Here is a 13,242-nt window from a genome sequence, read left to right as displayed (position 1 = left end):
CGGCCATTCTATCCACGGAGGGGTCACTACTCTGAAACCAAGAATCCAGGAATCAAGGAACAGTATAAAATTTCAATGCTTCAGCTACAAGTCAGGCTGGAGCACAAACCCCTAAATTCAGACCTGCCTGAGGCAGAACACAATGTGAACATGTTCAATAACACACAGTGAAGAATTGTTTCATTATTCAAGATGTTTTCAAGTGAGCTACTGCAGTAAACCACATCTGTCTGTCTGTCAAGCAACATTTCTGGTCATTGTTATCCCCAAAACTGAAGTAAAACATGTACGTGCATAGTGAAGAAGGCTTTACTGATTAATATTGAATTGTTACACTCCCTGACCAATGGAGTCATCTTATTAGCATGCTTTTAAAGTATTAAACTACTACAAGTCAACCCCCAACATATACTATTTGAATAATCAACACAATCCTGTGGATGAATATATATGAAGTTACTGCTGCTGCTCATTAGCTGTTCTCTAATGAAATTATACATGGAGCTTTAAATTATTAAAATGTGCTACTTCAGTCAGAAACTTCTACACAAAATCCCTGTTCAGCTGGCTCACTTACCTGGTAAACATGGAATGCATTGGCAGCTTTTCCACGCAGGAAGACTGAGGGAATCCAAACATTAATAAGAGCACGATTTGATCTGAGGAGGAGAGAGAAAAACTTCAAATAGGGAATCATATTTATGTATAAGAATTGCAAAGCAACTACATGCAGTGATTTAGATAATGATCAAAGTGATCAATAAAGCAACTTAAAATTTCAAATGAAGTAACAGAAGAATAGTAGTTCTGCCTGAACTTTTTCTATGTTCTGGATCTAAAAATGTTCCCTAAAATTAACCTGCAGAAGGAATTGTTTCAGTTGGGTTTTCTGGGGTTTGAGGTTTTTTGTTCACAGCATGCATTTGATTATACACATAAGCAAAAATTATTCACTTCAACAAATTCAACATTTTTAGCCATAAACCTCAGGTGAAGTTCATTAAATAACAGAAGAGCAGTGCACAATTATGCAGAAGCCATTTCCATCCACTCTTTGTCATCCATCTCTAAATTTCTGTTATTCAAACACACCTGCTACATTTTCAACCCCTCATCCACAAAAGCAAGATTCATTAGTTTGACTACTAAAGTCAAAATTCCAAATCACAACACGCCAGAATGATCTGGGGTGGGTCTCTAGTGGGGGTTTGGGGTTTTTTTCAAGCATCAATTAGGAGTTATTCTGTAAAATGAGGAAGTCCATCCCTGGATGAATAGCAACCAGCACCCATCAAACCCAAAGCACTAAAACCAGTAACTTCTTGGTGCTTTGGCAGAATACCAAGATCTAGGGGACTTAAAAAGTACTCCAAGGGACTCTTCCTAAATCGAAACTCCTTGAGTTCAGCATTATTAACCACACTGTGGACTGTGCAGCCCTCCATGCTTTTTAACAATGGAACACCACAGCTAAGAATGCAGTTACTGGAAATAATAGAGGAAAAGCAAATTATTGCATCTCTCTGCTTATTCTCCTCTCCCAGAGATGGTATAAAGAGAAAAATTTGTGAATTATGAAACTTACATTTCAAAATCTGATAAACTCTGATCTTCAGATGTTTGACTTAAATCTCCAGGGACCTTTATTTACAAAACAGAAATAATTTCCACACAGTGGCTATTATGTTTTCAATTAAGAAAGCATAATATTATAAGGAAATTACAATTCAACATTCAATTTTATAAATGCCAATAAAAACTCTTTATTGACAAGCAATAAAAGAAAAACAAAATCCTGAAAGAAGATTGTGAACATATCACCCTTGTGAGTCCTTTATGTTAGAATTTGCCACAGTTCTGTAAAGAAACAAATTGGAGTTTGTAAAAGCATGTAATTTTGAAAGATACAGAAAATGCAGGGAAGAGCATCATTATTAGGGCTTTATGAGCAAAGGATGCTGAAACAAGGTACTTTGTGTGTATAGGCAACTTATGGGAAAAGATGAAGCACATAAAACCTACTGATCACTTTCTTTTACAAGCAATATTCCACTAAGGGAAGGACACGAGAGCATTTTGTTTCAGCTGTGCTCTTACAAAACATTAGATAAGTACAAAAGTTCATAATGATGCAATGATGGACTAATACCTGTAGAATCAAAGAAGTAGCAGTTGTTAGAAAACCAGATTGCAAGAGCATTTAGAACAAAACAGAAATAGCTTTTTACCTTACGTTACAGCTAGAATAAATATAAAAGAGTATCTTCTTTCCTTTAAAAGGAAATTGTAAAATGTGAAGCATAATCTGGAATAGTTAAGAGGAAAGGAATTGTTCAAAGCCAATTCTTTACAGATCTGTTATTTCTTACAAGCTAATGGATATTTCATCATGAGTAGCATGTTTGAGCCTATTCCATAGGGATATTCTGCAGTGCAACAAACAAACACTCACCGGCCCTCTCAGATCAATGAGTTCTTGTCTCATCTGGAACACCAGAGCTTCCTTGGCCATCAGAGCACGGTGCAGCCTCTCGTTGAATTCAATCAGCTCCCCATGCATTTCAGCCACCTGAAAAGCAAAGCCAGTGGATAATTGTGATCTGAATTGGGAAAAAAAATCCTACTACATAATTTCTTACATGTATATCAATTTCTTTTTACTCTCCAAGTACTGCTAATGCAGTAGTTTGAACTGATCATTAAGAACAGATATTGCTGCAATTTTGACTCATGCTTTGAAATGTAGTTTTGATATTGAATAGGACAAAATACAACTTCATGCCAAATTTTATTCTTATCACTAAAAATCATATGAGAACTGATTCTAATAAAACTCCCATTGACTTCTGTTCTCAGTTTAATTCTTTGATGAATGCAGCACTCAACAGGTACCAACTAATCATAATATTTTGAACAGGGAGTACTGCAAAATGCACAAACTGCATTAAACTTTGTCAATAATTCATAAGTGATGTATTCTTCACCCTCAGTTGAAGTTTTAATAGGAATGGACCTAGAAGTCAATCACTCCAGGCAAATCTGTGAGAGGTCAGAGGAGTCTAAATACCAGAGTCAGGCTGGGGCACAGGTTGTTCTCACAAGTAAACAGAGTGGCCTCTTTGGACACTGAGTGTGGCTGTGGTTGTGCTCTGCATTTTAAATCAAGAGAGCAGCAAGTGGTGCAGGATGGTGTGAAAGTGCCAGGGGCTGGGGGAGTGAGGGGATGGAAAGTTCCAGCAGTCAGATGAGCACAGTGGGCACTGCTGGGCCCCTCCCCATGGGCTGCCCCAGCAGCATGGTTAAACCTGCTCCTGTTACAGCACCTCTTGGAATGCCTCCTCCTCATCCTCATCCCCATCCAGAGCTAGAGAACAGCAGAGGCAGCAGGGAACAGCATGAGAGCACAGCTGAACAACATGAATTTCAATCCAGACACCTCAACAACAGCACACAGACTTGAACTACTGCCAAATCTCTTAAGAGTTCATAGTTTGCCTTCTGGAAGCAGTTCATTACTATCTGTGAATTTCACTATTTCCTTTTCTTGAATTACTTTGCCTTCTGCCTCTTCCCCAGGGAAGTTCCCCAGAATAAAGCAGTTTAATTTAGAGAGAAGTTCCCCAAAATAAAGCAGTTTAATTTAGTGCCTGCTTTTAATTTTGTACTTTGTTCCACACAAACCTGCATCCTTCACAGAATCAAAGCAAACAAAAAAAGCCTCAATTTGACAAGCCAGAATCTCACATCATTGATCATAAAAAGTAAAAATAATTTTCATGAGGCGAACTTCAAGCATTCTTTTCCAATTTCTTTTTATATTAGAGGGAGTCCTTCAAACCCAGAAATTCATCATTGAAATATATTTGCAAAGAAGATCTAAACTACACCAACAATATACTAGAGAAAACAATAATATAATACTATTAATTCTAGATAAGTAATTTTCCATACTAGCTTAACCACTAATTCCAATTTAATGTTGGTGGTGTAACATTTAAGAATACCAGGTTAATATTAACAGGTCACTGTTAATTCCACAGAGCCTGGGCTGTAAGGCAGAACTTCCTTGCATTTCAAGTATAGAGATACAGCACACAACTAGCTGCAAATTCACAGAGATAAGCTGCAATACTGCTGGCTATCAAAAGCAATATAAAAATTTACAAGTGGATCTCAGTAGCTTGCGTATTTGAAAACATGTTTGGTTCTTCAGGGCCTGCCTATCAGAACACCAAAATCCAGACTGATATGTGACTATTTTGTCTCTCTCTGAATGTCCTTGAAATAACTTTCTACTTGCAGACTCAATTAATATGTAAATGCAACAACTCTCTCAAAACACTACAAGTAATGCAAAAATTTGTAAGTATCCCTAGCAAAGTTAAATAATAAAAAGGAAACTTAACAGCAAATAAAACACCAAATCACTTGTTCTATATTATCAAAAGGACAACTGGCAGGTATCACTTATTAGCAATTAACTGACTTCAATACTTTTCCTTGTCAAAGAAAAAAGCATTTCCATCACAGAAAATCAAAAGGAGCAATGAATAACAATATTAATTTAAGCCCCTTTAATTTTTCCTGCATCAAAGTCTGCTAAAATAATAAAGAGGTCTCCTTATAATTATATCCTTTCAGTTCCATTTTCATAGAGTCATATCTTCCTTTACTCAATCCACATTAAAGCTTAAGCAATAAATTTCCCTGCTGGGACTTCAATCATCTTCACAGTTGTTTTTCTTCATAACAATATGCTTGAAGCAAAAAAATAAAGTATAAATAAGCCAAGTTTCCCTTGGACAGAGGATCATTTAGATTTGCTCCTTCCTATATGAGAAAACAGTTTAAAGAACCCAAACCCTGCTCATGAAGGTGAGTGATGCTAAAGTAAACACTTGAGGCTCCACACTAAGAGAACTCTTTTGAGTTGTCAAAAGAAAACCTAAGAGCCTGAGAGCACTGCAGTTCCACTGCCCAGCATGGCCACAGCTGAGAGCAGTCTCCAGAGAAAGCACAAAGAAAGCATCACTTCATGTTTCACAGCAAAGGACCAAGCAGTTAACCAAAAACAGGCTAGGAGTGTTTCACTAAGCATCTAACAACACAATCTGTCTTGGAAGAATACAATTCTAGATAGAGAAGAAGACATTTCACAACAGTGCAACAACAAAAATAAAATCAAAACTTGCAACAATAAAAAATTACTAATTTTCTTACAGAGGGTTTTAGTGGAACCCGAGACTTTTTAAAATACTGTTTGTAGCAAAGATTTCATAGAAGTTTTTGCACAAGCCACATCTGAATTAATTTTTGTCAGGCATCAGGATTTGTACCCCAATAGTCACAAAATGCAAAACAAAGTGTTTCCCAAAAAACTCTAGACAGAACTGGAAGTTGCTTCTTTTTGCTCTTAAAGGAAGCATGGGTGTATTTTTCCCATTAAATTTCCTTTCCAAAAATCAATGTTGTTATACATCTTTTTCTCAAAAGAAACAAGGCCAAAGGGCTGCAAAACAGAGCAGGCATCCTATTAACAACTCAATTTTTCTACAAGTGAAAAACAGTAAAACTCAAAATGGCAAAGATGGTTCCAAAAAATCTACTGATACAGTCATAAAATGTTCAGACTTTGCTTTCTGCTTCAAAACTTCCATTTTCTCTTGTCAGTGTTTCCTTCTGCAAACAAGTTATTTTGTCCAAGACAGACTGAAAGCCTTAGGAATAGAGGTGGCATTGAGCTGCTTTGGTTTGGGCTTGTGTCCTAGGGTGACTTTATGATGCTTGTATCCCCAACTGTCCATTCTGTTTATGCTGGATATTGAGTTCTGCACCTTTAGAACTGGTTCTGAGAGCAAAGGAGGGAGAAGAAGAGGTTCCATTGTTTAATATTATTCCTTTTTTTATGCTTGTGAACAGTTTGCTTGTTAAACAAACATTTTTTTTCCACTTTTCTCAAAGGAGATTTACCTCACAAACTGGTTGGAGAAGGGGCTGCTTGAATTTGCTTTCAGAAAAGACCACTTCAGAAGTTTCCTCCAAAAATTTGCCCTAAACCAGGACAGCTTGGTTTGGTTTTGTTGTGTGGATTTTTGCTTCGTTGGTTTTTCACTCACTATACAAGGTAAGCACAAGTTGGGTTTCCTTAAAACCAACAAGTAGAAAATAAGCTGAAGCTTTCATCTCAAAATAAACTGGGAACAGTGCACATTTAATGAAATTCTTATTCATGTTTGCAATAATTCCCAGTCTTTGTCCTACCAGTGTTTACTGAGACTGACACTGCTTGCCATGCTCAGAGCCTTAGAGAAGGGTTGTCACAAGGGTTATGTCCTGTTTGAAATATGTGAGGATATTGTTAGACACTAATAAGTGAAAAAGATGCAGCCCCCCTCTTTCCAGTATCACTGGCAAAAAAGCTTTTCCTGTGCTTACATCCAGAGCTGTGTCACCACTGACACTGCCACAAACTCACAAGTGTCTGCAACAAACCCCTGAGCACACAGAACAGACGTGGTACAGCTAAGGAGGCTTCCACAGCAGAGGGAGGTTTTACCTGTGTTCTTAGTTAAGATATTCTCTTGATAGGTACAGAACAGAGGAAAGGAGTCTGAAGAACTCAACCAAGAGTAGAGAATTAGTTTCACATGGCCCTATGAGAAAAGCATAACCAAGTATGCATGTTTTAGAAGAACTGCATGAAGCTCTTTGATCCATGACCTGCATTTTCAGTCATCTTCATGTTAATCAGTTAATGTGGGTATCTAATTTCAGGGTATTTTGGGAAAGAGAAAGACATTGAGAATTATTTTACTTCTTATAAAAATGTTCTTTTAATATTTAATAGCAGATATGGGTATTAGATACTAAATTTCATTACTTTTTTCTTAAAAATAATTTGTATTCAAATTTAGGATGAAACTCTAATCTATCCTTTTTTTTCTTTAATGAATTTTACATTAATCTTTAAAGTAAATCTTGCCTTAGGAACTTTTTCCAGCATGGTCATATCAACAGAAGTAGTAGTTTCTATCAGCCATTTCCTTACTGCACTATTCAATAAGCAATACAAAAAGGAAACACAGTTTGCAATCAGAAACCAGCATGAAAGCACAGAAAAAGCTACAGATTTCACTATGATCTTAAATAAAGCTCAACTGCCAACAGAGCCATGCTTGTAATTATGTACTGTAACTTACAGAAAATCTGAAATCTATTGTGTGATGATTTCCACTTCACCACCAGCAGTTAAAACCAGAATAAACTTGCTTATTTATTAAAACCTTCATTTAATATCAGTGTATAAATGTGTGTCCCTGTTAGGAAAAGTACTTTTAATTATCTGAGGTTTTTTATTTTTGAAGAAAAAAATCAGATTTATCTTTTACATTCCTGAGCAAAAAAAGGTATCAACTAAGCAAAAAACCTATTTAAGCTCTAAATCTTGTTTTACAATTATGATTTCATAAAATCTGTGCAGTACAAACTTTACCTCAATCAATTTCCTTTCGTAAGAGCTGGCCAGTTCCTCATTGTTTTCTACTTGCTTTTGCTCTGGAATTGTAAGTTCACCATCAGTGCTCCAAATGTTTGGCGGAACTAGAACAAAGAGATAACTCAAATTAAAAAGTAAAATTCCATAAACATCCAGGACATCCTGTTTAGAAATAATAGCTCTATAAGAAACAGTTATTAAAAACATTGGAACAGACCATAATATTAAACACTATTACAAGTACGAAAATACAGATTCTGCAGGGACCTTGTTTGGTAAGAAATATTTAGACTGGAATCTTAACAGCAAAAATGTAAACCCAAAGCACTTGGCTCTACTGTGACTACAGCTATGTAGTACCTGCAGTTCCTGCCCCAAGTCTTCTAAAACTAACCTTACGTTCTCTTTTAAGCCTTTTTTTAACTGGGCTTCCAAAATATCATTTCATAATACTTGTACAGACTGCTTACATATCAGAGAAATTACAGAAAACAGGGCTGAGAATGAACATTCCATACTTCACCCAGTATTTCATTATTTTCATCAAGCAGAATCAGCTGGAGTTATTCCATTCCTGATAGTTAATTGTCTAATTCCTTCCTAAAACCTTCCAAGAAGGGAGATATCATGCTTCCCTGCATAACCTATTTAAATTTAAGTGTTCTTCTCACAAAGGTTTTCCTGATAACTAATCAACTTTCTTCACCTGCCATGTCAGCCCATTGCTGCTTCTTTTATCTGTAATGAATGAAAATTACAATTATTCTATTCCTGTTCCCAGCTATCATTTAAGTATTTGAAGATCACTTTAAGGCCTATTCCAAGTTACACAAAATCCACTTTTCATCATAGTTCATGAATTTCTAAGAAAACAAGTTAACACAGAAAAGCAAAGCCCTTATAGAAGAGGAGTTGAACAAATGCTTTCACCATTCTGAACTATATATATATATATATATATATATATATATATATAACCACTATCATGTAGATAGAAGACACCGTAATTTATCTCGCTAAATATTTTTGATCCTGGCAACTGATTTTTGCTTTCAGGAAGAATTTAGAAATTTATTATTTAAGGGAATTTGAAAGCTATTTTAAGATCTTTTTCTTGTAAATGTTGCTTCAAGTTCTTAAGCCAGACTTCTGTGATCAGCATTTTTATACAAATATTCTGTCTAAGCAGGTTTAAAAAATGGTACAGAGCCAACTCCTGCTGATGACTGAGAAATCAAGATGCTCATTTATTAAATATTTAAATACCAATATCTAACTGCTCAGGCTACAGCAGTGATCACTCATTTTGAAAGCTGATAGTTCTGACTTTTGGGTAATTTATTTATAATCACATTTGCTGAGTGGGGTTTTTGGCCTTTTTAAGTCTCCACAAGGCAAACTATCAAGCTGAGTTTCATTTATTATTTTAGGAAACTATTTAAAAGCCATAGTCAATAGCATTTGATCTGATTATTGTAGCAAACATGTAGAGTCTTCATTATTTATAGTGATAAAAATAACAGCAGAAGCCCAGTTTATTCTGACTCTCAAAACCGAGTCACAGAAAATCTATATTCTAAAATCAACAACACATTAAAAAATTTTGTTTTCAAACCATTCAGAAGACAAATTGCAATTAAAATTACTCATTACATATACAAACCACAGGTCCAATAGTTTCTATAAATCTGGTAAAAGAAAAAACTCCTTTTGTTTCACTTCTTTTCTGCAGCTAGTTCTCAGGGATTATTTACATGCTTATGTACTTTGAGTCAGAGACCACAGTACAACTAAAATTTCACCTAAATTTTCAATGGCAGCTAAGGAAAAATAATTTAGTTTTATAAAAATTCAACATGTGACATTACAATACAAGAAAAAATTATTACAAATATTGTATGTAGCTGAAATGTATTCTGGTCACTAGTGATAAATATTATAGAAAATTACTGTCTATTGATTAAGTATCTTTCCAGCATAAAGAACATGTGTGTTCATTTTTAGAAATGTTGGTACTGTTCCATCCCCCTTTTTCATCTATAAAATCTGACCATCCTACTCAGTTTCTATTCTTATCACTCACTAATCTGCATAATTTTAACACGGTGGAATATAGCTAGCCTAGGAATATTTTTTTTTCCTTTTCCTATAATTATACTCATCATGGAAACTGTCACTACCTAATGGAGGATAATTTCTGCTATTATAGGAAGCCTAAGCCATGGTTTTCGTGAATAATTCTTAATATGAATCACTACTCTCCAGCAAAGTCGGAAGTAAAAACATGTGTTCTCACTAACAAATATCCTTTTAGGGATGAATGAAGCTTTGAAACTGCAGATAAGTACAGTGGCTAACCTTCAAGAACAGTAGTATTCATTCATACAGCCACTTATATGACCAAAATATTCACAATTTTAAAAAATTAGATGGTGCCAATTGCTGAAAACCCCTCTCAGCTCTCTGAACAGCTTCTGTAGCCAGGGGAAATCCAGGTCCCACCAGAAAATTCAGAATCAAGACATCAATTCAGCCCCTCATGGATGCTTCCATCACAGACCACAGAAGACAAACAGGTAAAACTGCAGATAACTTCACTCATTTTCTTTCAGATATAAAATCTGCTCATTACTACTCAGTACAGAGTCTATTCCAAACAGTCTGCAAATACTGATTTCCAAAACAACAGTATAATCTAGAGATACTACATTTATTTTTATATTCCAATATCACACTAATTCACAGATTTTTATTTAAGCTAATTTTTCATCAGACAGCTTTTCTGGAAAATTTCTTATTGAAAAAAGTAACACCACCTCATCTACCAGAAAAATGCTCTGTAAAAATGAGTGCAAAAATCTACATCTGTATTTTTCACAAAAGGAAAATACATCAAATATGTTATTTTCACTATTGGAAGATATTACTCCCTGAATGGCAGCAGACAGAAAAACAAACCCCGTGCATGGATTCTTTTCCCCCCTTCATTTTATCCTTACCTTCCACTGTTTGACCTTCTCTTCTGAGCATCTGGACAGCTCCTACATACTTCTTAAGCTGCACTTTTAGCACCTCATTTTCTCTATTGATTAAAAAAAAAAAAACAATAAATAAATATTGTTTTCCCAAAATAGATGAAAAGTCCTTTTCAATGGAAGCAAACAGACTCTCTGTTACAATGAGCTTTACCTAAGTTGTGTCACCATGATGCAAGGAAAAAATTAAATAATACATCAACAGCAGAGTAGCAGGAAAATTAGTTTTCCAGGACCACATAAACACATCAGTGAACCAGATTATCTCATAATCAAAACTTTTCCATTAATTGTTTAATTTAGATTTTCTGTACTATGCTATACTGATAGCAAACAAACTACACAGTCTATCTAAATCAACAATCAACTAAAACACAAAGATGGGATGCTACACAAGGAAATTCAGAATGGCCAATATAAAATGAGATCATTATTTTACTAATTTGCATCTAATTGCAAGCAAATAATAATTCAACTTTAGAAACAGGCTCTATCATTGTAAGAAAATGGCAGCACTTCAGCAACAATATTCAAGGCAAAAGCTTCCACAAACCATAAGACAAGAAATTTAGGTAATCCCTTCAGCTGTCACACTTCAGTGCCTGTGCCCGTCTCATTTCTCTTTGGAGTGTACAAGCATTCAAACCAGGTACTACCATGGCTCCACTTAACAACATTAAGCACCTTAGTTTATATTTGGGGAGAAATAAAAAGGGCTCCAACTGATTGATTTTAAACAAAGCTGACAAATCACGTGTCTGAAAATTCAATTATCTGTCTAAGCCCATTCAGTTAAGCGAGTACAACAGAAAAGTTTATACGAAAGAAGCTTAACTAAAATGTGTTGCCAGACTGTGAATTCAAACAATTTTTATTTTTCTTTAATGAAATATCGAGGCAGAAGTATGTAGGTGCCACAAATGCAGCACAACACACAAGAACCCCACAAGTGTTAGAGAGAGGAGGGAATTTGGGCTGGCAAGGCCGTGCTCCAGGCACGATGGAACCTGAACATGGAACACAGCACAGAAAGCTGCAAATAGATGATACAACAAAAAAAAAAAGCATTTTATTCATGGAAATTTAAGAATTAGAAATATTTCAAAAAATGCAAGTATGTTTGATGATCCTTACCATACAAGATATACACACACACATAAAATATACATATTTTATATATATACACACACAAACTGCTGCTGTGGGCAATGCTACACTGCTCCTATAAGGAGCAGTGGCACAATATTCCCATTCCTATGGATTTCAAGTCAGCTTGCTGAACTTTGTAACCTCAATTTTATTCAGCATTTTAGTAGGAGGTTGCTAAATAATTGAAAAGCTATTGATTGCTTGGCAATCGAATTTTAAGAGTCCTTGATGATTTTATGCATTTGATGATATTTTTCATTTCTGAGACTACAAAGAACAAATCAGTTTTTCCATCAGAGATAGACTCTGATATTCAGGTTAAGGGGAAAAAGCATAAAAACCACAGTTTAATCCTATATACTATATTAAAACACACTCAAATAATTCATTCATGAAAAAAAATTCTATGACAACTAAACAAAAAGGTTTCTCACCAAAACTTTTTAAATGTCTGCATTAAAATAACTATGCACAGTTACAATATATTGAGTATTAAGGATTCTCATGAAATAACTCCACATCACCTCATTTCTACATATGAGAATAGACTCTGCTTTCTGTCAGTATTGTGACAGCATTTTAAACAATCTGGTTTTTACTACTTTGTCTTAAAATTGACTTAAAGTTGATACAGTACAGATAAAGTTGAAAACTACTTTAATTCATTTAAGGTTTTTGATACAAGACTGAAATTCAAAGCAGGGTACTATGGCCCAGTCACAATTTTCTAATATGCCTCTATCAGGTTATTACTCATGCTTTGACATCTCTTACTCATAACTACTATTTAGCTGGATTCCAAAGAGGGCCCATCCTGATGTACAGGAATTTATATAGTTCTTTTAATCAGAGCATATTTTAAAAACACTCAGTAAGCACTCATTGAAAAGTCTTTAATGACTTCAAGAGGTTTTTATCAGATATATTCCTAACAAGCATTTCACAGGAAGATAAATTCCTGTCCAGGAGTTACAGGTCAGATCTGCAGACTGAAGGATGCTAAATACTTCTATATGCAGGCCCTGCTGTACTTCTGCAACGTATCCAAACTACAACACCCAACCTGAAGAACTGTTCACCTGTTAGGAGCCCAGAGGTCAACACAATATTTTCAGCATCTTTAAAGTGCTCCAAATAGTTCCACATTTACTGCTGAAGAATGAGCAATGAGACTGTAACTACAAGTTGAAGGGGATAGACAAGAAAAAAAAAAGAACAATTCCTGAAACAGCCAGGAAAACAAAGGCAGAACTTAACCACTAAAAGCACATCCTTCTCCTAAACCTCAATTATACCAAACTTCCCTGCCTGATCTCTTGTTCCTTTTACTAAGCTGAAAGACAGATGGTAATATGTGCTGATATAAGGGAAAATGACAATGACAGAGAATGACATTGTAGTATTCCTACAAATTACTCTTTTCTCTCAAATAGCAAAGGTCTAGTGAGTGTTGTTGATTAGGCTTCATAGCACATATATAGGAATGATCAATTATATAATAAATGTAAGCCTGCCTAATTTTGAATCAAAAATAATTCCTCTCTATTTTATTAATTTAAAATT

General features: G+C 35.1%; 1 protein-coding gene across 12 annotated transcripts in view; it reads right to left on the bottom strand.

Annotated features, from left to right (window-relative positions):
- Positions 1–13,242, bottom strand: part of SNX29 (sorting nexin 29) — a 101,017-nt gene that overhangs the window by 54,673 nt on the left and 33,102 nt on the right. For all 12 annotated transcript variants that reach the window (XR_005630240.1, XM_039732634.1, XM_039732632.1 and 9 more), the window contains 5 exons: positions 10,495–10,577; positions 7,493–7,599; positions 2,453–2,569; positions 1,586–1,641; positions 578–659 (listed from right to left, as the gene is read on the bottom strand). Coding sequence is in view for 11 of the 12 variants with exons in the window: in XM_039732634.1 (XP_039588568.1) it covers positions 578–659; positions 1,586–1,641; positions 2,453–2,569; positions 7,493–7,599; positions 10,495–10,577 (445 nt within the window). In the remaining variant the exon portion in view is untranslated. The remainder of the gene's footprint in view (positions 1–577; positions 660–1,585; positions 1,642–2,452; positions 2,570–7,492; positions 7,600–10,494; positions 10,578–13,242) is intronic.

This window comes from Passer montanus, unplaced genomic scaffold, assembly GCF_014805655.1.
Source record: "Passer montanus isolate IOZ18808 unplaced genomic scaffold, ASM1480565v1 scaffold8, whole genome shotgun sequence".
In the NCBI taxonomy this organism is placed as follows: Eukaryota; Metazoa; Chordata; class Aves; order Passeriformes; family Passeridae; genus Passer; species Passer montanus.
The sequence above is the reverse complement of the archived record's forward strand: the minus strand, read 5'-3'. Positions and strand labels throughout refer to the sequence as shown.